Source organism: Pezoporus occidentalis, unplaced genomic scaffold (genome assembly GCF_034315485.1).
Source record: "Pezoporus occidentalis ecotype Australia unplaced genomic scaffold, CSIRO_AGI_Poc_V1 ctg118, whole genome shotgun sequence".
Lineage (NCBI taxonomy): Eukaryota > Metazoa > Chordata > Aves > Psittaciformes > Psittacidae > Pezoporus > Pezoporus occidentalis.
Window position 1 is genome coordinate 3,325,319 of NW_026912972.1, and position 25,595 is coordinate 3,350,913.

At 44.0% G+C, this 25,595-nt stretch overlaps 1 protein-coding gene across 6 annotated transcripts in view; it reads right to left on the reverse strand.

Moving 5' to 3' along the window:
* The window catches only part of UNC80 (unc-80 homolog, NALCN channel complex subunit), a 122,151-nt gene that overhangs the window by 12,901 nt on the left and 83,655 nt on the right, over positions 1-25,595 (reverse strand). For 3 of the 6 annotated variants that reach the window (XM_062602287.1, XM_062602268.1, XM_062602277.1), the window contains 17 exons: positions 25,291-25,559; positions 23,109-23,243; positions 22,477-22,615; positions 20,760-20,856; positions 19,907-20,077; positions 19,610-19,702; positions 17,734-17,769; positions 17,182-17,400; positions 13,926-14,126; positions 11,842-11,965; positions 9,427-9,552; positions 7,477-7,600; positions 6,556-6,762; positions 4,894-5,078; positions 3,849-4,014; positions 2,855-3,034; positions 714-852 (listed from right to left, as the gene is read on the reverse strand). In XM_062602287.1, coding sequence (XP_062458271.1) covers positions 714-852; positions 2,855-3,034; positions 3,849-4,014; positions 4,894-5,078; positions 6,556-6,762; positions 7,477-7,600; positions 9,427-9,552; positions 11,842-11,965; positions 13,926-14,126; positions 17,182-17,400; positions 17,734-17,769; positions 19,610-19,702; positions 19,907-20,077; positions 20,760-20,856; positions 22,477-22,615; positions 23,109-23,243; positions 25,291-25,559 — 2,611 coding nt within the window. Of the gene's footprint in view, positions 1-713; positions 853-2,854; positions 3,035-3,848; positions 4,015-4,893; positions 5,079-6,555; positions 7,601-9,426; positions 9,553-11,841; positions 11,966-13,925; positions 14,127-17,181; positions 17,401-17,733; positions 17,770-19,609; positions 19,703-19,906; positions 20,078-20,759; positions 20,857-22,476; positions 22,616-23,108; positions 23,244-25,290; positions 25,560-25,595 lie in introns of those variants that run through there. The other 3 variants (XM_062602241.1, XM_062602249.1, XM_062602257.1) reach the window with 3 other exon arrangements.

Sequence of the window (25,595 nt, forward strand, 5' to 3'; positions counted from 1 at the left end):
GCTGCAGACAAGTAAAGCAATAAGCATTGCTTACTTGGGGGGGAAGGAAAAGGGGAATCACATTTAAATGCAAAACTTCTCTTTGCATCTTTTAAAGATTTCCCAAATTCTAGCCTCTTTCTCACCACTCCATGTTAACCAGGAATAAGGCATTCAAAGCTGTTTCTATCAACAAGTACATTTCTGGTTTAAAACAGTATTTAATCCCATCTTTGAGTTCAACATTCAGTTTTTGTGACAAGCTAGGTACATTTCTAGGAAAGACTTTTCTCCATGGAAGAAAACAAAGTAAATCAAACAGGATGTTTCTGCCCCACTTCCCAGCTTCTCAGGACTCCCCCCCACTCACTACAGAAGTTGTGTACTGTCCCATGGATCAATACATAACCCCCCAAATCATGTCTTGTCTTTCTGCTATCCACAGCAGTGGCAGAGGAAAACAGCAGTGCTGAGGGTTTCTGTAACTGTTCAGAAGGAAGGTTTCTATGGATGACAGCTTGTTCTTACGGACCTTACACAACACAGCTCATCCTGGAAAGTCATTATTTCTGACCCTGCACCCTTAGTCCAACACTACTGCAGGATGAATAAATTTAGCATCACTGTGCTGGCACTGATTCTGCCATCCCACATCCCTGATGTGCACATAATATACCTGCTCCATTTCTGCTCTTGTGAATGTAATGGGAAAGGTGAAAAGCTCATGCTGTTACCTTTGGCTGGGTAACATGCCCACCTCAGCCTGAGGTGCAGACACGCTGGAGAGATGGCTGGAGAACCGCCTCCTCCCAATGGCACCCATAAGGTATGCTTCTTGTTCACTTACCACACTGGGCATGCTCAAGGAGTCATCTAGAAAGAGAGAAAAAGCAGGAAAAGAGAGGAAACAACCATCCTAACCCCCACCTAGATGTTTACAGTTGTCAAGTGATACCAGGGTGCCAAAGGTGTACCCAGCATTTACTTACCAACACCCAAAGCCTGCAAATTTGAACACTTCCGTTAGATTTACAGTCACAGTTCAGAAAGACACATGATGATGAACCCAGCACACACTGGGCAGGGATTTATGTATGATTTCAGCTTATATGGCTCTCAGGAAAACGTGTTTGAGGAATTCAGCTTCCACTAGGGCTTAATTCCTGTGATTAATAAATTGTTAATATATAGTGCTTTATGGCATAAAAGCTGTAACTGGACATTTTGCCGGCGTGAAATGAACTGCTGCTATGATATAGCAAAGCGCTGCTACAAAAGAGAAACTATGTAACAGCAAAATGAAGAACTGACACCCTGTAACACCCTCTGGGACATGCATTTTGAAATGTCACCCAAAAATTACATAAATAGACTCAATTACATCATACTATAACTGAGCTATAGAGCCAGCTGGGTTGTGATCAGGACTGCTTGAAATTCTCAGTGCTGTTTCAGATTGTATAAAGCACCTGGAAAGAAATGACTGTTGTGTTTCTTACCACAACAACTTCTAATTGCAAATAAACAGATGAAATAAAGGGGAAGTTTTGTGTAATTTTCTCTTTTCTTTTTGACCTTTTTCAATTTTGATATTCTGAAATATGGCAGCATTAAGCCAAGGCAGGGCTGAGGTAATACTGCAGCAAGCACATAGGAAGGTTGCAATCACTGTTCCACACAGTGTCTCATAATGAATCTGAGGCTCAAACCAGAGTTTGCTACAGTGAGTATGTGAGCATTGTATCAGCAGTACAATGCTGGGTGGATTGTACAATGCTTAGTGATGAACCCAGCTAAAATAAGGTTGGGCTGAGCCTGGAAAGTTTCAGGCTTTCCCAAAAGGCAATTCTGCTGTAACTGCACAGGCCTTTCTTTTGTGCCACCCATTTTCACTCCTTTTGTTTAATGTCTTTGGGGAATAGTCAGCAGTCCTCAAATACAGAAGTGAAGCGCCTGTGTTCCAGACATAGAGGCAACCAACCGCTGCAGCACCAGAAGGCAGTATCTCTGCTAAAGAAGCAGGGGGAAGCCCAAGCCTGGTGACATAAGAGCAGTTTTCTACCCTGGCTTTCAGTGATGGACAGCTCAGAAGCAGAGAGAAGGCAAAATTCCAAGAATATAATGAAACTCAGCTGAAATGACAAAGCAACATTCAGGTCATTGCAAATTAGTTTCCAAAAGATTCACCATCCCATTCCTTCTAAAACTGCACCAGAAAGCCTGGCAACTCCAGGAGCTGCCAGCTGCCTGAAAGGGAGATCAAGCTTTTGTTGTCAGTAGGTTTAAGACTTAATTTCCTCTTTGTTAATCAAGTGATAGGAGCACACAGACACTCCTCTCTGCAGAAAGCCACAGCTGGATGCTATGCAGCACAAGGACAACATATTCCACATCAGAGGGTCTGGACAGAAGTGATGAGCAGGAAGTACTCAGATCCTGCAGGAACAGAATCCTAACAACGGAGCAGCCACAGCCTCTGTCTACTGTCAAGATGAAGGTCAAAGAGAGGACTGATTGCCAAATGCCTTGTGTCAGCAATGTAAGGACTGCCCGTCAGCCCAGGTCCCATATACTAAAATCTGCCTGTGCCCTTCCCTTTTCCCTACCCACGGATCAGGAGGGAACAAGGACGTATGTAACAACCCAAGCTTTAACACCAGGAACTCTGTATAACCACACTAGTTTCTTAGCCTCATGCCCCTGTGGGCCATTTGTTCACAGTGGGACAACTGTCTTTCCCTCCCAGCCATCCTCTGGGGCATCAAGAAAGCACCTTCAATGGGGGTTGGAACTAGATGATGCTTAGAGGTCCCTTCTAACCCAAACCATTCTATGGTTCAATGCTGGGGGTTTAGCTGAATCAATAGCCACATACTTTCTTCATCCTCCTCATCCGTGCGGCTCAGTGTGTCCTGTGAGGCCTGCTGGGAAGGCTCGCTGTCCTGCTCCCACACTGTGCCAGTGCCCGTGTTGGAGCGGGACATGGTGGCCAGGCTCAGGCGGTACGCAGAGGTGGAGGTGCCCACAGTGCTGACAGATGTCTTCCCTTGGTACGCTGCGCAAGAGTGGGAAAACCAAATCCAAGTCAGTGATGGCTCTGGAAACCAATAGCCAGCCAAGCATTCCTGTCACAGCGGGCACTGGATTCTGCCTGGACTGGTGGGACAGGGGTTGGCAGATGTGATAAAACAGACACAGCTGCCCTGGCTCACCTCATCTCTCCAAAATCTCTGTTTTTCTTACGCAGTCTGGTTTTCTCCCTTAACCTTAGCACCATGTTTTCCAGATTAGCTTCAACATTTAGTAACAAGGCAATTTTTTTTTTACCAAGGCTGAGGCATTTTCTTTTGAATTTGTTTTAAGAACAAAGCATGTAAAATCTCTTGCCATGTGTAGGCAGTGGCTGCCATCTCGTGGCAACAAGGGCGATAATTACAGGAGATAAGCGTCCATTTGCCCCGGGACCCTGATCTAGACTTCACAGTAGAGAGGAATCAAAAAGAGACCAAGAGGAGAAAGGAGGAAACAGATCTGCTGCTGACAAACAAACGTTTCTTCACAGGCAGCTCTGAATATACAGAGATGTAGGTAGGGGCTGAATTGTGGGCTAGGGATACACACAGAGAGAGGCAGCTGCTCGGAAGTAGGACTTGGACTTAGTGCAATTAATGGGCATGACAAGATGCATTTGACAACTAACCTGGATTTGTTGGCTGTCCAGTGGCAAAGCTGGGCTGGGCATAGGGCTTGATCCAGGGGCAGGCTGCTGGGGTGTGGGTAGATTACCCTATTCCCCTCCTAGGCAGGTCTGCCTCCTCACACTGGCCAGATTGGGCTGATGGCCCATTGCTCTGCCCTGTCCTCCTTACCAGAGCCGCTGTGCACCGCTTCCTTGAGGATCTTCAGCTCGTTATTGAACTCGGCGATGAGGGAGCTCTTGCAGAGCGGGCGTGGGATGAAGCGTCGCTCCAGCTGGTCGGCGATGTGCTGCCTGGCAGTCAGCTCCTCATGGTTCTCAGCCGGCTGGGCCAGCAGCTGCAAAGTTGGGACACATTAGCACTGCAGGGAAATGGTGTCTGGGAACCTGGGACTGGTCTCCAGACCAGCATGAGCCTGCATCCAGCAGACCATGCTCTTTTGTAAGCATGAGGTTTTGACTCCAGCTATGATGTTTCCACCTTTCTTTCAGGGACAACTTTGCATTTGACTGAATAGGTATCAAAACCTCGCTGACACTGGTACACAGGGTTGAGGGCTTCCTTATGCTAAGCTCTACCCTCAGACATGAGACAGCTACTTCCTCTCAGATGATTTAGTCTGTCCAAGCGGTGAGCCATGGTAAGCTAAGTAAGGTGGAGTACCATGTGCTAGTCTACCTGGTAAGCAGGGAGGAGCTGTGATTAACTTAAGCCCTGACAGCCTCAGCCTAGCAGCTGTCTGTCCATCCACAAAAGCCCTATCAGAACCTTCATCCAAGAGATGGAAAGCAGAGTGGTCCTTCCTGGCTGTCAGCTATATTGGCCAGCTCTGTGCAGAGAAAGATTTCTGGAAGCTTTCTGCTAGCCATGCCAACCCCCTCCTATGTTCAGAGTATCCACACTACTTCTGAGTGACTCTGCTTGCCAAATTCCACCTGCAAACCCTCTTGGTCAAGCCTTACAGTTTCCCATTCTGGGAACTAAGACTAGCAGTATTCCATGAATCAGAGCTCCTGTATGACTACTTTTTAATGCTGTCGAGGTACAAGCCCTGTGATGTAGTCTCAAAGGGTTCTCAGACTTACTAACTCTGAAAAGTCACTCCCTACACAAACACACAGTTCTTCCAGGAGTGCTGTTCTTCTGGTCTCAGCGGGGGAATAAAGGATATCTTCCCTTCAGGGAGTGATCTATCAGGAGCCAAAGCAACTGTTACCTTGCACTGGATGAAGGGCCGAAGGAGCACAAAGATAGGGATCCGTGTTCGTACGATAAAGTCCAGGAAATCCCACAGGGCCAGCCCTCCCACCTTCCGCAGCGCCATCTCTTTGACTTGCAGGCTCAGCCAGTACCACTGGCTGTCCAGTTGGCGTTCAAAGCAAACAAGGATCACCTTCAGGGCTACAGGGGAACACACACACCAGCAAATGGCAGTTAGAAATGTTATCTGTGTCCCTTACAAGCATTGAAGGAGGAATAGAAGGGACAGTGGGCACAGACCTACAAAGGCATGCATGCATGCATGCACATCCACATGCACACCCACAATAAAAGCCTCAGGATCAGGACTCAAGAGTCCTATTTCCAGAGAGATTTTCCTACTTCACACCTAAGTTCCTCTGTATTTTTTTGCTCTAGCTTCTCTTATCCCTCCCTCCAGAGTTCTTTTATCTCCCTGGAATCCAGGTATTTTGAAAGCAGCTCAGGGAGTGAAACAGCCCTGGCTGATCAGACAACCTCAAGAATCTTGACCAAGTATATCCACACAAAGAGTCACCCTGTGAGCACAATAACCTCCAGGTTATTTATGGGGTAATGAAAAGAACCTTTCTAGCAGTGCAGCTGCATGAGTCATGGAAAAACTGTAATCTAAACAGAAAATATGGTCCAGTAAGCCAAGGGCCATAATTCACAAGAGCACAGCATTAGAAATGGGGACGAACAGCAATGAAGTTCAAACCAGTGCTCTGTATTAAAGTCGGCAGTGACCAACAGTTACCTCACAGGAGAGGAAAGAATCTCCCCCTTTCCATGCTCCCCTGGTCTGCAACAAACAGGGAGGCCTGGAAATTACTAGAGGAGGGTTAACTCCTCCTTCTTTCTTGATGGGATTCCCAAAACATCTCAGCCATCACACATCTGTATCCACGTTTGTTGGGGTGGGGGCGCTAAATCAGTGGTGAACTGCCATTTTTTCATCAGTGCTATCCCATTCCTCAGATATGGGCTAGTAAAAACCTAGATAGAGGTCTTTGGATAAATGCCCTCACATAATCAGAAACAAGCTGTGAAGAGTTCTTCTCCTTTGAAGGAGAGAGCTCTGAGACAAAACTCTGCCCATGTAGCTAGCCCCAACAACCTGCAGTGCTGCTGCATCTCCAGTTTGATTATTTTTGCTTTCCCTTCACCTGTGAGTCATAGGTGAGAAAATACAGTACTACGTTGCAGCAGCATACAGTGAACAGAGGCAGGACCAGTCAGTAAGGACCATGAGTGTGCAGGACCAGCAGGCTGTATCGTGTTTCTCCCTAGTGAGCCAAGGGCCAGTGAAGCTGTGGCACTAGGGGCTGACAGACAGCCTGACTTGCCTTCTGTGCCTTCACTGCTAGATTCTGGGAGTATGAAAACTGAGTGACTTCTACCTGTGCTGCAGTCTCCTCCAGCTGCAGTGCAGACACTGCTCACGTTGCTGAACATTCCACAGATACTCCTGGCTTCATGATCTGGCCTGGCTCCTTGTTCAGGACAAGATCTAAAGCACCTCTAAAGAGCTCAATTAGCTCCTGCCTGAGATGATTTCCTTTGGTGCTGTCTACAGTCTTGAATGCTCCATTTTACCTCTGTCTCTTCTCAGTGGTCAGCAGAAGCCATCACTCACCCAGGTAGGCAGCCTGGCTGGTGGACTCTGCGAGCCCTTCCCGCCGCAGGTCCTTCCCTGCGTCCCCTGGGGTGGAGCAATGGGCAGGGGAGCTCTCCAGCATGAAATTCTTGCTGCGGGAAGTGCTGATGATGCGAGGTGGCAGGAGGATATTGATAACAGTCTGGAGCAGCAGCAGGACCTCAGGCTGCTCCAGCCAGGGGCTGTCTGAGATGCATTGGAAGGGGAAAGAGAGAGAAAGATCAGGCTACGTTCCATCAAAGATGCCCAAAAGATCCAGACCCTGTTCAGTTCCAAAATGGGGTGCAATCTCAAATGTTCCCTAAGACAAAACTGTCCCCCACACCTTGTTATGCTGCTTCTCCTCCTGCAAGCAAAGGCAAAGTTTATTGTAGCATCAACATAAACACACACACAGAGCTATGCAGCACAAATAAATGTCCCATGCAGTGGTCTCATGATCTCATCTCCTTTTGACATTTCCCTCTTCCTTTACTCTTTGCTTTCATTTAGGGATTTACCAGTGATCACCCTCTATAGAAGAAAGCAAGGAGCAGGGCTTGTGCCAGACAGATTGGGCAGACTGTGGTTCACAGGGGCACACAATTTCTGTGACCTCTGCTCCCCTCTGTGGCTTCTGCTACAACAGATTCGTCTTGCCCTGCACTCCAGTTTCAAAAGGAGCACATCTGTGTCAGATCTGACTCAAGAACCATGGCACAGCTGAAACAAAGAGAAGAAACAACAACAGCTTCTCCCAACGGGCTCTTTTCAGCCTCAGACCCGAAGGGCTGACACACTGCCAGCGACAGCAAGCCAAATTCAAATATAAAAGTGAAAAATCAATGGGGGGCAGGGAAAGTGCAAACATCGGTTGTCAGAAAAGGGGGAGAAAAATTCTTTTTGTTAAATTAGTCAGACCTTTGCTTCCAGATCCTACTGTGAGCACAAATGGAATCAGTAGGTTTAAAAGCATTCCTTCCCTTCTTTCCTGATTGGTGAATGGGGAGACGACATGGCTTAGGGGGAAATCTTCTTTCAAAGCCTGTGCAGTAATAATAAGAAAGGATTAAATGATTTCATCAGCAGATCACGAACACAAGTTACTGCAGGGAATGACGGTCCCCTGGGCACCCTGTTTACACAGAACAACACTGGCATTGATGACCTGATTGAACCAGAAGCCCTGAGACCACTTAGTCAGCAGTAAAAGGAATTCACAGTGAGTAACAGAGGTGTCACCTGCTCTTGTCATAGCCAAGATGCAAAAAGCCCAGATTCCTAACTCATAGGTATCTTTAACAAAATCAGATGTATCCCACAGGAGTCAGCCTAGTGTAAGTCCTGAACTCTGCATTGCTGTGAATGGCATCAGGATCTGACTCAGATTATGGGGAATATAACAGAGGAGCAGACGAAATTGCACAAATGGCATAATCTAAATATTCTGCTGTCCTAACATGGACATTTTTGTTCTGCCTCACTTTGTGTTGCCCAGTCATTCTGCCTATCACAAAGAATGAACTGAAAAATAAAACAATGCACTTCTTGACACACAGTCAAGCCTAAATGGAAAGGTCTTTCGTCTTCTTGAGAGGAGGTAGTACAAGTGACTGTCACTAGAACCTCTGCTCATTTACAACTTCCCAGTTACTACAGACTTTGCTGTGAAATGCAAGTGAACCTTGCAACCCCTCAAACTTGCAGACCTGGGTTGAGAAATTCCAGAAGATGTTTTCTGATGGGGTGTGAAGTGCTTCTGCTGGAAGTGTTAGGAATTATGACTACTCATGTGTTTTTCTGACATGTTTTTGTTTTTGCTACATTTAAAGCCCTTGTGTGAGTGAACAGGGAGAAGAGGATAATAAAAGTAAAACCACACAATACTTAAATATATATATATTAATTTGGCACGTGGTTTTAAAAAAGAGAAAAGATTTCAGAGAAGGTGAAGGTGGCCCTTTTTTTTGCTTTTGATTAAAGAACATTACCTCAGAGCTGGAAGAAAACTGTCCTCTTTCTGTGTCGGCTGGTACCAAAATGTCCTTTTGTGCCTCATGCTCTGAGGGACAGCACTGTGCTTTGTTCCCTATGAGATCTCCTTCCCAAGCTGCCCTGCTGCTCAGAAATACCTGCTGAAGTATTCAACTGGATGTGCCAATACATATTAAAAAGTGCAAGTTGGAGCTAGATTAGGAAATTTGTCTCTTCTTTGGTCACCATTCTGTCTGATTTCATGCCAATGGGAGGGAAAGGGATACAGAGGCAGAAAGACTGCACTGCTGTGAGAAAGGAATAGTGATGAAAATCTCTAAAAAGTCTGGGATGTTTGATTTTGGGTTTAATTCTGGACAACAAGGATGCTATTGAGTTAGCAGCTGAAAAGCCAACTTGCCCTGCTTTTTTCAGCTGGCACACTGTGTGACCGGCTCAGGTAGGAGCAGAAGAGCACAAACTCCACTCTCAATTGCACACATGGTCCCATGGAAAAGAGGTAGGGTTGAATGGACATGACCTAAGCCAGGGCCCGTCTCCTTGTGGCAGGAGGCTTATGCTAACTCCTTTGATCCTGCAGGGAATTCTAGTGTGCTTTCAGAGCCTTAAACAGCATCAATCAGCTGAACTCCCTGGACTTCAATCACAGTGTTAAGCTGATGGATGCTTGCTGTGGACTTGGTCCCAACAGGTGAATTCTGAGCTCAGTTCAAGCCTTCCTAAAGAAGGGAGAATTTACATGCTGCTTCTCTTTCGTTTTTGGTGTGTGTTCCACAGATTTTGCCCAGCTTTTGCAGAAAGCAAACAGAGCACCGATGAGTTGGTGTCTCAACCAAAAACTATAACAGGCCTGGCCACAGGCCAGGGCAGACACACCTGTATCTGCAATGCTACAAGCCGGACAACAGCTGTGCTGAAGGGCAGAGGTGGCGAGAGATAAGGGCTGAGATGAAGAAGGGGTAATCCGTCAGCCACACTGGAGGGTCCTACCACTCCCATCACCTGCAATACAAACAAAGCACATCACCACAGCTGACTACTTACAGTTTAATCCATGCCATATCCTCCAATAGGCAGTGAAATGGAGGTGCCTTCCATTGAGCACTGAGTTGGGATGGATCTAGGAGAACCAGCCCCCTCAGTGGTCCTTGAGTGAGCTGGGGCCAGTGAGGAGACGGAGTTCCAGCAGGGAAAGGGAGGGGGAGAAGAAGGAACCAGCACGGATGGGAGGAGTGCACAGGTAACCTGGTACATTTATAAATGTACCCAGTACCAGCCCTGAATGACCAGCACTGGACTGGTGGAACAGTTAGAGTTGGAGGATATGTCATGTAACGACTGTAACAAATAAAAATATGTCATCAAAGCAAAAAGTCTGCATTGAAACTGGACATTTTTTCCCTTCTCCTGCTGATCTATTTGAGAAATAATGTCCTAAGTCTGACCCAAGCCGGGTTTTGTACAATGTTCAGATTCCTCTCACAGTCTGTTCTTAGAACTCTGATTCATCTTACCTGACCTTAGATGTCTGAAACAAAGTCACCTGCATGTGACCTGGTTGTCTGGAACAACTTGAAATAACAGCACAAGCACATAGCACTTATAGGTGAGAATTACTTGAACCGGTTTTGGATGTGTCCCTCAGGAGGAATTAAATCACAGGCCTGCACATGCTTGTTTCTCTCCATGACTAGAAACATCTAGATGATAGGAACAGGGAGAATTCCCTGGCAGACGCCTAAGCTTAGTGGAGATGAATACACTCTTTTATTTTGCTCCCAAATTCAGCCTGGGGAAAAAGGCAGTAACTAGTTTTATGCCAGAAAACCAAAGGACAATTTAGAAGGGAAAGAGGCAGAGTCCTTTGTTTATATCACTATGGATTATCATTTAGACATTTCCCCACCTTCCTGTCCAATCTTATTTTGGGCTTCATGAACTAGTCTACACATGATACAGCATGTAGTCAGACATGCTCCCACAGCCAACAGTGGTCATAGTTCTGACACCTTAAGCCAAAATACTCATAAGAGTAATCTTTTCCTGGTAGCTTTCCCTGATGTTCCCAGCCAGCTGAACATATGCAATACGCATGGTGACTGTGCTTCAGCACTGTGGAGCTTTCTGCTAATTTTTAGAGCATTGGCTAATGCTTAATGCAGGCCCTTTGGAAAGTCTGCTGGCGTGATTCACCCTGCCACACCTGCTTGCCAAACTGCAAGGTCCATTCTAAGCTTGTATTTGAGCTAAATCAGTAGCAACTTCCCTATGCAGCAACCCTAAGTAGTCTGAGGGCTGAGAAGTGCAGCACCTCCAAGTAGCTACCTCTGCTTAAATAAGGAAGATGTCTTATGGATTCTCACAGGTTGGAGCTTTCCTGCCCTTGCAGTGCTGAATGCTGAACAGACTTGAAGGAAAGAACCTGGCAAAAACTGGTACTGCCGCATTTCAGCTGATAACCATCGTTTTTACAGCCCCTCAGAACTGAGAGGGGCTACGAAAAGTTACATTGTTTATGTTCTAAGGATAAAATGTTATAAAGTCCAATAACAATAAAAATGCTAATGAAGCCTTTCCCCCTTTGTTTGTATTTTTCCCACGTGGAATGAAAGCACACATTTGTTCAAATGGTTGGGGCTATACTGATATCAAATTGAGACTTTGCCCCCAGTGTAACAGCTGCAGAAACACTGCAATCTATCACTGAATGACCAGTCAGACTCCATATTTATCATGTCTCTACTGCAATACACTTAGGAGCAGGAATTCTGCTAAGAGTGGGATCTGAACATTGTACAGTGCAAACCTGTACTAGATCAAGCCACGGACATTGCAGTGGAGCGAATTCACCCATAAAACCCTTCTAACTAGCCAGCACCCAATGGCCTCTGACAGAGCCACCAGGGTTCTTCCCCACTGGAGACGGTAGGTATCCCCAGTGCCACCCGCTCCCCATCTCTACCAGGTGAGTGCAGTCTCCACCACCCCACTCTCCAACTTGCAGCCCTCAACTCTCAGCTCAGTCTGGCAAAGGTAGATCTTCAAAGTGGTGCGTGGGAAGCAACGGAGATGAATCGCTTGACCATTGCTACTGGTCACTGTGTCTCCCCATGCACCACTTCAAAAATGAACCTTGCTCTCTCTAGTGTCACTTGCGAAGTCCCCTTGCGAGGGGTAAGGGGGACAGGTAAAATGACAGGAATGGGAATGATCTGTCATCTTCAATCCAGAGAAGTCAACAGCAGGGGGAGGTTTAGCAAAGGTTCACGGGGTTGCCGCTCAGCTACTCACCAGATTGACACACACATTGATCAGAGACCTAAGGTGAGGCAGGAAGGATATGATAGGCTGCCTCTGAAGTGTCAAACAAACCCCTTCAATCAAACTGCTGGCAGGCTCCCACTCAACCTGGCGCCTGCAATACAACAGTAGGTGCTGTTAGCCACGGGCCTCCTGCCCCCCACCAGACGCTCGCACACACGGCGACCGACACACAGTGACGCCCACAGAGGAAACGGTTCAGACAGCGACCACGTCCGAGATGAGCACAGAGAAAAGGTGTTACCCACGCAGCTCAGGAAAGCACAGAGCCACAGAGCACACTGGGCATTGGAGAGAGACAGGAGACGAAGCAGAGGGGGCTGTGCTAGCAACACAAGCCCTCTCACACAGCAGTGGTGGATGAGCTGGGTTTCACTCCCTGATGCTTCCCTCTGACAGATGGAGAATGAAAAGGAGCCACCAGACAGCTGCCTCAGGTGTGCCTGTGTGGGGAAAAGGTCTGCTGTGCTGTGCTCCCAGCTCTCCTTGTGGCTTGTGGATATTCTCACTCCATCATCTGTGAGTGTCCTCTGTAAGTTACTCTGCAGTCTAGTATGCTCTGCCAGAGTGACTTCCAGACAGTCTGCCCTAAAGGTAAATTAGTCCAGCAGAACAATCTTCACCTTCTTCACTCTGTGCAGGAGGGTTGATTCATTCCCTATCAGCACCAAAGTCCTTCATTCCAGGATCCTTGCTTTCCTGATACTTTGCTTTTTTCAGAAAAACAGCTTTTAGGGCTTGTGACAGATCCTGAATGGAGTCCTTCCTAGTCATAAGCAGCCACAGCTTAGGTAACATTAAAGTGATTCACACCCTTCATCTCAGGTGAAGTCAGGGCCTGACTCTAAGTATAGTTATAGTTCTCAAGCCACCATCTGACTGTGCATTTACTGGACAGAAAGACAAGGCTTGCATAACTTGCTAATGCAAGACTAAACAACATCCTAGCCAAGCTCCTCAGTGGACTTCTTAGAAACACACAAGGGGATCAAGTGTTCACTATATAAGTTCTTATGCAGACCTACCTACACGTTGTCTTTCAGCATCCACTGTTCCTAAATCTCCAGAATAGTCTCTTCTTGTACTTGTTCTTACACATATACTACTTCCATCAGACACTGGGTTTGGAGTGGGGTGCCCACAGGATGTAGCACATAAGATTCTGATGTGAGTACCCCAATGGATGGCTTCTGGGGTCTGGCATCCAGCCCCATCTCTAAAAGACTTCTTGGCCCAATGACACTTAAATGTAGTTGCTGCTTTTGGTCCAGTGGCTTTACTGTCTCTGTCTCTTGTGTACAGAAGAGCAATTTCAGCCAGGCATAGGTACAGGCACAGACAGAGAGAATATGAAGGGAATTTTAATTTATGAGCATTCATTCAGCTTACACAAAAAGGAAAGATGTTAAGGAACAGGAAGAACCCTAAGCTGCCTTTGAGGCAGAAGGAAGTATGAACAAGAAAAAAAAGAATGAGCAAGAAGCAGGCAAGACATGGCAAAGAATCAAACAGGAAGGAGAAGCATAAAAATGTCTGCCACTAAATTCCCTGTAAGAGCAGAAGTTTCTTAAAGCAGATTGCTAGCCAAAGAAATGAGATAGCGATGCCAGAAAGAAGAGATCACTTCCCTATTATTTGCTCCATCTTAGTTGGGTACATGTGATTACTGCTGAGACCTAAAGCTTTGTGTCTGTGTCCTAAATTAGGATGCTCTCTAACATAATTTGGCTTCTCAGCTGAGACTGCCAACTCACAGCTAAAATAAAGAGAGTAGTGTGATGGTACAAATCTGAAGACTTATTTTGGAGGAAGAAAACTGAGATTTCTGGAAGTTCTCTCTGTAGTTCTTAATACCATGAATTTCTTTGCTACCAGAAGACACAACAAAAATGTCAACATAAATGCACACTTACAGAGATAAAAACATCTGTTCGTTTGCTGATATGCTGCAAAGGTTCACTGCAACATGACAGCTTTAGTTAATGACATACCCACACTTCAAGGCTTGCAACATCAGAAACGGACACCAGAGGGTTTCCATTGCACCTGCTCACCTCAAAGTAGGCATCTTGTGAATTTTATTGAACATACGATCCAATCTCTTTAAGATGAGGATAAGGGCAGGTCTCACCGCCTCAGCTGTCCAGTCAGTGATGGGCAGCATCTCCATGATGTAGCGCCGGAGGCCTCGGCTTTCCATTGTCTGCGTGTCGTAAGGTGCCAGTTTCAGCAGGGAATGTGCAATTTCTGCCAATCTAAAACCAGGATTTGTTAGGAGGAAAACTGAATACAGCTTCTCCACATGTGTCAATGAACTAACAGATAGATCTTGTAAAATGAAAAAGATGCAAAAGTCAAATGCTGCTCTTTAAACTCTTAGACTTGATACCATGGTTCCTGGCCTGTTAAGAAATAGCTGTTTATATACACGTGAATGGTTTAAAGAATATTTTTTACACTGATATAAATGCACCAAGCAAACACCAGGAATCACAGAATTGTGTAGTTAAAATAAAAGTAACTGAGCTATTAGTAAGATTACAACATGGCAAATGCCTGTGAAACACATACCTGACATCACCTCTATGTCAATTAATGAGCGATCTGTTTTGGTTTCATGTCTGTTTTCAGTGCCAGCACTTTAAGAGGTCTCACTTTGCAGTTTTCAGGTGTTAAATTCTAAAAATAATGTGCTGTCCCATAGGTTTACACAACATGCACTTTGTATCATTACTCCCTGCAGCTTTGATTTGTTTCTCCTAACACCTCTACAGATTGTGTTGCTGTTGCTTCTTCTAACTCTCCCAGATGGCCTCGCTGATGGCATTTTCTGTATTGACTGTGAAATACCATGGCAACATTTAACTTGCACTTGCAGTTTGACAAAGATCTACTGAAAGACTTGAATATTTGCAGCAGACAAAGACAATAACGCTACATCTACTAATAAAAGGGATAGAAACATTTATACTCCCTGAAACATCAATAGACTTTGCAGTATAAGATTACAGTGCAATCCTATTCGTATTGTGGGGGCTTCTTCTGTAATGCCTTCAACTAATGGGACATATTTCTATTCTCTTTAAAATCTGCTTAGCAGTATCAAGGGTGACAAGCTCCTCAGGTTAACCAAAAGTGCTACAGAGTGTCTCTTTATGCAGTATTTCTTCATTGTTACTTTTTACAACTACTTTGTCCTACTATAGAATAGATCTGTTTTCTTAAACACTGTGAAATTGAAATCTTCATATGATTCTGCTTCCTTCTGGCAATACTATATCAGCAGTACATAATGGTATATAAAGACTTTCTTATGTGTTATAAAGTGCAAGGTCCATCTCATCCAACTTGAGACATCAACCTCAATTAATCTTCTAGCTCTGTTCATGCAGAAATAAGCAACCTGGGAAATTCTTATCTTCCTGAAATACCGGGATAAACAGCTAAGTAGATGTGCAGCTCCCTTTTCACTGGGTCCAAAAAGATCTTTAGGACTTCTGCAGTCTAAACATTTAAGTTTTAAATGGCTAAAACTGGGTGAGATTAATCCTTTCTGAAGTAACTAGCACATGATCCTTTTTTTTGAAATCTCTGAAATGTCATCTGTCAGCCTCCCAATACCATGGCTGTCACATCACATTCTGCTAAAGCTACTCTCTTCTTAGAACTCTGGGTTCTTTTTCCTACAGCGGTTAAATCCTGTCAGTCATTTCAGTGATATTTGGGAAATTAATTTCTGTAAAAATCAAGACAATGTTTGCTTTGTTTTAGGCTATCTATGATAATTCAGATTTTAACCCCAATAAGGCAGTAATTTCTAGCACTTTCCAGAAGCCACAACAGAATCAGAGCACAACTCATTATCTTCTGCAAATCAATCCCTTAGTTTTACTGCTGTAACCTTTGACCATGAAAAACCTTCTCCCTTGAAAAGAATGCAGTATTCACCAGCCTCTTCCATGTATTGTGACTCAGCTTCACAGAAAGCTTCTCAAAAGTATCTTTACAGAAAATATACCAATAACACCTTCTGTACATATGGATTTAAGTTGGTTAACTCGTCTTTTAGGACAGTGACATGAAATAGTGTAAGACCAGTTAAACTAAATTACTCCAGAATATAAAAACATGTAGAAGTGAAGTTCCCATGTAACTGCTGAACTACAAATGCTTCTGGGTAGCACACTGGAGCATCCGTATGTTACACCCATAAAACTAGGGTAGAAAAAGGAGCAAGCCCCTTGCTTTACTGCACTAAATAAAGTTCGCTCATCAGATGCATGTTCCTCCCTCCCACTGAAATCATGAAAAATCCCAACCCAACATGTTTAACCAAGGACATAACCTGTCCTGAGCAACTCACTTTGTTTCTAACATAAAACTGAAGTTCTTATCTCAGGCTTCTATTGCTCAGTCATGGAGATTGCAATGCAGCTAAACAGAGGTACTGACTTCTGAGGTTTGTGGCCCTTGGAAAAAACATGTAGTGGTGACACTGCAAAAGCAGCCATGCCCATCAGGTTTTGTTTGCAGCCAAGCACTACATAAGAATGGCATGTATTTGTGGAAACAGACATCTCTGTAAAACTATCCTCTAAGTTACTAAACATTTGCCAGAGGGGTGGGAACAGCAACATTCAATTCAAATGCAAACACACAAACTTAACAAAAGCTACCTCCTGACTCCCAGAGGCACCTGGGGCATTTGTTAAACAACACCTAAATTAATGTCAAACACAATTTTATGTTCTAAAGAGACAGCCTCAATCCAAAGATCTCTAACTGTGACAGAATCTGCCAGCTAAGGGCCCTTGCCAGTTTTTTAAGAGCATGTGTGTAAAAGGTAGAAGAGCTTTTAGAGTCCAGGGGCAGGAAGAGAGCTGGTTCAGGGCATTGCTAAGATCTGTCTGTCACCCTTCAACTTTCTAGATGAGGTAATTCCTGAGGAAGAAACTATAGCACTCAAGAGAGGAATAATTCACAGCCAGAATCATAGACTCATAGAATCTTACAATCATAGAATGGTTTGGGTTGGAAAGGACCTTAAGATCAGATGGGCTTCCATGGAGCTATTTCATCCACTGGAGATGGGGGTCTGAATGAGACCAGAGGAAACTGTATGAAACCTTCCTTATACAAAAGCAGCATCAGGTACAATCTAAGGAATATCCAAAGCTCTGCACGTTTCAGACAGCAACATGTGACTACACTACCAAAAAGGTATTCTGTCTGCTATTACAAAAAACTGAGAGTAAAAAGAAAGGAATCCCCCTGAAATGAATAAGTAAAACCAGAATGCCTGTGGAATACCTCATGTGGGACTTCACATCCAGCAGCTCCAGAGAAGTCACTCGTGGCTCACCAGCCAGATTCTGCAGAATCTTCAGCCTTGGACCACAGTGCTTGTAGAACTCTGTGCAGATATTCAGCAATGACTCCCGGGGTCTCCTGAACTCCTCTCTGGCAATTCGCTCATCCAGCTCCTCTCTGGGAAGACCCTGGCCCTCCTCCAGCAGGTGAAGATTCTCCCTGGAGGGTATAAAATGAGAAAAAGTAGGAAGCGTTACATGCAGTGGAACAGCAGGTATAGACTATAACAACCTCTCCACATTGTTTTTGCAACAGATGCTTTCCACTGCAATTGGAAAGAGAGAAAATTGCATCTGCAGTGAATTAAGAAAGGGAAATGATAAACTGCAGTGTCTTGTGAAAAAATGTAAATAATTTCTATATGGATTATCCTTTGCTACCCATCCTTGGGGTAGCTGTCACAGCAACAGTGGGTGGGACCCAGTGGGTGAACCTGGAAACTGCTGGAGAACAATTCATCACAGAGAAGATAGGGTGAAGATTTCACTGTACCTGATAAAATGCAGTTTGGCTCCCTGTTCTGGGTACCTGGGAAAACAGAAACAGTGCAGTTGTAAACAGCAACTTCTTAGTGCCTAAACTGTGCCTTTCTGAAAGAAGGTGACACTGTTCTAGCCCAGAAGTATATACTCAGCATGGGCAGGATTGTATCTTGTGTCACTGGAACAGTGGCTATACATAGGCAACATTGGGTAGCCTTTATTTCCCAATTAGCAGCAAACAACAGATTCCTATAGTTATTTCCCTTGCTATGAAAGGAAAAATTCAGGCTTAAATCTCCCCTAAAAATTCCTCTTACTGATTTTTACCCCAGTGCTCAGCCTGTTTCATGAAGCCAGAGCTCATCTAGTGGAAGGAATATTCTTTGATTTATTGTCATTTTCTCCTTGTTGAGAAAACATTAACAAACCCTGAACCCCTTGGCTAACACATCCAGTGCTGGAACAGTGATCATTCTACCATCATGAGCTCCTGCTGTTGGTAGCAGATGTCTATTGCAATGATAAGACAACAGGAAACCTGGAGCAGTGCAAAAATATTTTGGATCAGAGACTGAATGTTTGATAATCAGAAAGATCTGGAAACGTAAACCAATATGGTTGAGTCACACAGCCATCAGGAGTCTCTACACTGCCTGTCAGCAGATACACATTAACTGATCTCCCAAATAATAAGGCATTACTTTCCATTACACCTTATTTTCCTTAGACTGGGCAACCCTGCAATGGAAGTAAATGGCATATATCCATTTCAGACTTGAGCATGAAGAGCTTTGTCTGCTTCTTGGGATTGAAAGTCAAAGCTGTGTTTCATCCATGTGTGAATCCATCTTACGGAATAACAAATTGATTCCAGGAGTTACCAACCAAGATGTATACACTACACACCTATAATTCATTATAGCAGCCCTTTGATGATTCATGCAGCGCGTGATTTCTATCTCCCTTCAATACAAAAAAAAAGACAGGGAAAAATTTGGAAAGCATGGCTTGCCAGAAGGGTGTTCCCAGTTTACAGTCCTATACAGGCCATGGTATTGTACTGGACTATTGGCTATGCACAGACTTACTATCAGCTGTTACAGACAAAAGAGAAATCTCGAGGAAATACTCTGCCCTGGAAGAACAGCTATTCCAGCTTTTGCTATGTTATGACCCTTTTTTTATGCTATGACCCTTTCCAGGTCAGCGCAAACATTCAGGTTTTAAGCACAGTAAGGCACAGCCTGGCCAAGAGAAGGCAGGGCTGCCCAGAAAACTAATCAGTACTGCAAAGAAAACCTTCATAATCCCAAGTGCTTGTGGGTGGATTTTGTAACAAGATTTTGTAAGCCCTTGTTCTAGGAGTAAATTGGCCAGTGGCCTTGTCTAATTTTCAGCAGCCTAAAAAAAAACAACCCAGACCAATGTGGGGGTAGATGACAGAAAGAGAACATAGGAAAAATAAAAAGGGATGGGAAAAGGAAGAAAAAAATCAACTAGAGGAGGTGCCAGTCTCTGAGTGTCTCAGTAGTCACTTTGACAGTGGACTCGGAAGCAGAGAACTGAGGGACATAGTTGCTTTGTCAGTATACTTCTAGAGTGCAAAAAGGGGAACAAAGAAAAAGACATTTAGGATGGGTGTCCTCCGTTTTGATATTCCATTCTTCCATTTAGTCAGCTGCTTTTAAACTAGGAATTCTAGTCTTGAGAATTTTGGTTACTGTCAGAAATGCAGTCCTGTGTGCTTTTTTATCTGACTGTTTTCTCCCATAGTATTGAGACAGATGAGCAATAAATGTTACCTTAAGGGAAAAAAAAAAAAAAAAAAGAGAAAGGAAAAAAGCTGTTCAGAAAAATAAGAAAGAAAGAAAATCCCACTGACTTACCTGGTGTTCACACCAGCTGACATGGTGTGGTTTGCTGTTGTGGTCCCTTTATGACCTTGGTCACATCGACTCATCTGTGGGGCTGTCATAGGCCTGGCAGAGGGAAGGTGAAGAGCACCCTGAAGATTAAATCTAACAGGCACACTACCTGTGATCTGGTGAAATCTGGCACTAATTTTACCATGTCTAAAACTCAGCCATTATTCAAGCTAAGCTGCATATGGTGACCTCCTGTGCATTCTCTCTCCCACACTGACAACCAAACGAAGGCCCAGACCTTTGAACCATGTGGGTTACCTGGTGAGAACTTCTACACTGTACAAGAGGGCTTGCAAAGAGGTGGCAAGGGCAGCCATGGCAGCAATCTCCTCACGAGATGCTGTCACAGTCTCTGCTTGAGAGGTTTGCCGCTTCAGTTTCTGCAAGTAACAGGGAACCAGTGCTTCCAAGACCATCAGCATCTGGAGGCTGGAAAATAACCAATACTTGGTCTGTTTTATCTTGTCAATCCTGAAACTCACATCAGGCATAAGCTTATTTTTCTACCTGAAGAACCCTGGATCTCTCACTAGCCTTGTGATTTCATTGCTTCTTACCAGATAAGCAGTCCCAGGACAAAGAAACTCTTGGATCATGGACTTCAGGGGGAAAATCAGCTGATGTACGAAACAATAAAAACAACCTGAACTTCTGGGTATCTTCTGAATATGTCATCCATTTGCAGACATTCAGTTTCCTTTCTGAAGACACCTTTCTTCTCTGGTTCTCTCTTACACACTAACCTTTTTGCTTTAGCAGTTTATCTCCCCTCTCTCTGGTATCTTCCTGTTCTTTCCAGCTGCCCATGTCTCCCCCTCCCCATTGCTTCTCTGACAACAAAAACCTGCAGGACACAGCACAATCCCCACTTGGAAATATAGCTTACATGTTGCTGTTCCAACTGCCATCCAGCTTAATGCTGCAGTCAGTGGCTGGCAGGATTTGGAGCCAGAGCCCTAAGGAAGGTATCAACAGCAGAGGCTTGGCCTCACGGAGGACTCCCATGCTTAGAATGTATTTCTATATCCTCTGCCCCCATTTGTCAACCTTGCTTTCACATGCCATATGCAGCTTTCCTGAGTCTGCACAAACCAAGAAAACAGATTAGCACCTTCTGAATGATTCAGGAGCATAGGCAACCACTGTCACACAGAGCTTGATGGCTTCACTGATTGAAAAGGTCAAATCTTCATTCCCATAGCAGAAGTCTGCAGGAGCAAAGCAATATGAGAAGACTATCACACAAACATATTAACTATGAAAGGAGCTAGCACACTCCTTCCTCTTCCCTTCTACAGTTGCTTGCTTCTCATGTTAACAATTCCCAACAGGAATTTTTGACAAAAATCTGTCTATATAAAGGAACCCTATGTTGCACTCCCATTAACATCCTGCCATCCAAGAATTCAGCAGGTAAGAAACACTTTTCAGTATGTCAGATCATTGCTGAGCTTAAGGAGTCCCATTTCAAATACCACCCATCAAAAGCAGAATCTTAAACTCATGTATGACAAGGACACATGACTTAAGGACAATTTTTATGTTCCCTCTGCTTTTTCCTAGATATTTCCACTGCACTAAAAATCACACTGATACACCACTGAAGGCAGGAGACTGTTTTACTTCTAAAAATCAAGCCCTTTCTATGCTGGAAGCCACATGGATGCCAGCACAAAAGTGAGCCTGGTTTGCTAGTGATTGAAGAAAAAGTTTTCAAAAGCATTTAAGTCCCATTCTACAAATACTGCTTTTGGGGGTAATTAGTGCCAGGCACCAACAAACTGAAGTATCCAGAGAATATCTGTAATATAACCATAGTCCCGTTTTCAGAAGTGACATTGGTATGCAGGAGCCCAAGTCAAACTTTAGGTCCCAAAGCATGTAAATCACTTTGAACAATGGAACTTAGAAGTTAGGTGTGTTAGGTAATTCTGCTCTTCATATGGAAAATAGCAGCACAAAACATACTCATCTACAGCCTCACCATCAACACACACTTGGGAATCTTCAGATGCCTTTCAATAACCCACCATAGAAAACCCACAGATTTTAAATAAATGTTCACTACAATCCACAGAGGAAGAAATATCTTTGGGTTCTGTACCATTTTATGTTACAACTTGTGATATAATTGTGCAGCATCACAGAATTCCAGTATGGAACAAACTTTTATCTCTAAGGCTTCACAATTCATCATTATTCAAAGGAAGTGCAAATTTGGGAAAGAAGTTGAAGATTCTTATAAACCCAGCAAAAATTACTTCCCTGCAAATCACAAAGCAGTCAAATTCTTTAATACTGAATTGCATGTGCAACTATCAAGAGACACAGTGTGCTGGATACATCATACAGCCATATATACTCTCTGCTTTGTGATAAATCAGCACCTCCCCCTAGAACTCAGCAGTGTTGAATGAATGGCATCCATCATTTACTAGTCAGAGTCTGCCCACGGGAGAGGATGCTTTTCTTTCCTGCCCACACGGAGCAGAGGAAAGGATTACACTGATCTTGTCAGCATGATACAGTTATTAGGCATCTTCATTCTTCACTCACACATGATAAAGTTTAAAATGCTAGTCTCAGACTAGCAGGCTCAGGAAAAGTAGCTTTGGAATAAAATAAACTATTACTTCCCCTCCTGCCAAAAATACCAAAAAGATGGTAGGGAAAAAGCTAACCTTAAAAGCCTCACAAGGCATAAAACCCAGAAATGACTGCATTCTGGGAGAAGAAGAAGGCCCCAAACAAATCATGCTGCATCAAATGCATATTGAATCAACAAAAACCAAACCAGAGTTACTGAATAAAGGGTGCTTTGCTGTTACCTAATGACCTGAGAGGCTTTTCTGCTTTCACCAGCTCTAAGATGTCCAAAATGTCTGGAGTATCTCCCTCTAAAGACTGCAGCAGGTCAAATAGGCACTGAGCTGACACTCCTTTGCCGGTTCCATTGTTTGCAGCATCCTGTTTCAACAACAGACATTCGTGGTTGATTTTCTGAGGGCCTGCTTGCACCCCAGGAATCTTTATCTGCATGTGTGGGCAACCTGTTTTTGACAAAGAGCCTACATGGCTTCAATTCAGCCTTATTGCTCATATGTACTAAAACTAAACTAAAGCATTCAGCTTTAGTTCCCATTGCTGTATTCTAAGAAAGGATTTGCATTTAAAGAGTTACAAAACATTATTGTCCTTTTATAACCTACATATACAGAGAAATTTAAAGTCAGACCACATTTACTAGCCCAGATACCAGTGGCCCGTTATCTCAGCATCCTGCTCAAATCAACTGATGAACAGAAACATGCAGAAATAAGCTCAGGACATGGTTCTCTGCAGCATAAAGTGCAGCAAGCACATGTTCAGTAAGAGCTGTTTTCTTTTTGTGATCTCTGGGGGGGGCTAGCTGCACACACAGGCTTCCCCAGGCTGAGACTAGGGAATGGTTTTTACTCACAGGGAACTCCAGGAGAGGGGCCACACTTGCAAACAGTTGCAGAATAAAGGGCTTGCGGTGCAGAATGTAGAACTGGCGGCACGCAAACTCGATCGCTTGGCGTAACTGGGGGTTGCTTTCATAGTCAGCATATACCTGAGCAAATGAAAAGGACATGGAAGTGCTACTCCAGTGGGAGGGCTCTTCATCTCCTACCCCAGACCAAATCAGCTACAGCCTTGTCATTGCTGGTGTGTTTGCCTAACATGTTTTTAAAGATGGAGACTTGACTGCCCTCCCTGGAAATGCATTTCAGAGACAAACTATCCTTAGAAGAGAGCTTTGCTTGTCATGCTTGAACCTTCTCTCTCACAGCTTTAGTGCATTATGTTTTGTCCTATGTATCAGAGGTAGATTCCTTCCCTCTCCTTCCCAGAAGCACTTCACTTATTCAAAGCCAGTTAGTGCTTTGCTCCTCAATCTTCATCTTTTTTTCAGTCAATGAAATCCCAGCTCTTTCAGTCCTTTTTCACATGATGTTTTCTAAACCCCCATTCCAATCTGCAGTATCTTCAGTTAACTGATCATTTTTGTGCAGTGCCCACAGCTGGACAAAGCCAGTGCTTCAAGTCACGAGTGCTGCTCACAGAATCATTCCATATTTCTTTCACAAGCTACAGATCTGTATAGTTACCCCAGAATGTCTTTATTTTCTTTTTTATCCTTCAAAGGAAAGACACTGTTGAGTCATGTTTAGCTTCAGACCTATAACAACTCTAGTATTCTGTCCTGCAGAAGTGCTACTGAATCAGCTACTTTCCCTTCCATATTTATGTGGCTGATTATTCATAAGGACTGGGTTTTTTTTCCCCTTTTTTCAGACAGCATCTCCAATTTGTCAAGATAATTTGAACTCCCAGGCTGTCCTCCAACACACTGACAGTTCCACCTACTCTTAAGATACTGTAAGGTTTTTAGAGTGGTATTTCCTTCAGGGCTGGCCACTGAACCAGGCAGCCAATGTGTTGTTAAAGACGTGGGATTTGTTTCTCAGTTATGTAAACAGTATAAATTGTTAGGAACAACTTCACTGTGCTTCTTCCTTCTGTCCGTGTCAATTGCCTGTCTGCACTTCTCTGCTGGTACAAGTCTGTGGGAGGTTTGGGGTGGCAGCAGGTAGGTTTCTTGCTATTTGCTGGCAACAGGAAATGCTGAGATTTTATGTTAGTGCTAAATTCACATTACAGCACAGGGCTCTTGAAGGTTTCTAAGATACTATTAGAGTGTTAGACTTCTATGGAGATGCATTCACTTCTCAGTAGCCTAGCAGACTGAAGATATTACTATGTCTTTAATACAACCAGAAGCCTCCAGCATGCTTATGAGGACAGTCAATCACCATGGCCTGTTCCACCTGCAATATGCCATTTACTTGAGGAAAGGGAAATAATTAAGAGCATATGGAAAAACCTGCAACAAAAAGAGCCGTGTGGGGAGTATGTGCATGGATGCTTCAGGAATTCAGCTATTAATGGCTGGTTCAAGCCCAGAGGTGGTACAAGAATTTGTTTGTGATTACCACAAAGAAGCCAGCAGATCACTTGTGTTTTTGTTTTCTTTTGGAATTGCTTTTTTTGCCTCCTAAGAGTGGCATTTTATTGATTCAGTAGTTGACAATAATTGGTAAGGGAGTAGAGATAGGAAAGAATTGCAAAACTAATTTCTCTTAATATGAAAAGCGAGAATGAAGGGAGAGTTCCTCACTATGCTGAATGGTTACTGTCTTCAAATTGTCTTCAGAGTACTTCAAATTAAGCTATTAAATTATTTTATTTCAAAATGCCTTGTTTCTAATGAATAAACCCATGCACTGCAGACCTGGATTCAATACATACTTATCAAACCATGTAAGACATGGTATCAGAGTTTCCAGTTACTGAAGAGTTTGTTTAGATAATTATATTCATCATTGATCCTAATTACTCTGCTCTATTAACTGTGTTAAAATGAACATACATGCAAATACAATTATCATACCTAAAGAAGTGAATGTCATTTAGTTTCAGCTAGCAGCAAATCCATATATTTCAACTATTCCCCAAATTTCAGCCATCCCTAGAGTTAAAAACACTTCGGGAGACAGTTCTATAATAAAGTGTTCACTCGGAAGTCTTCCCTTATAATGCTCATGGAAGTGGCTTACCTGCAACATGCTGGGGAGAACCCACTGGTAGCCACTGAGGGAGAAGAGGTGGTTAAAGTGCACAGCTGTGTTGATGACTGTGGCAGCGTACTGCCTCAACAAGGCACTGTCCTCGGGGTGCAGGATCAGGGCACCGTTGAAGACGTTCAAGAACAGCATGATTTCATCCCCCCAGGGGAACTCACTGGGCATGCCAAGGAACATCTCCTCCAGCAGCTTAATCCACAAGCTTTTCTGAAGAGTGTCCAGACCAAAGAGTTCTTTCCCAGCTGCCACGGAGAAGAGGCAACAGCAATCAGCTCTGT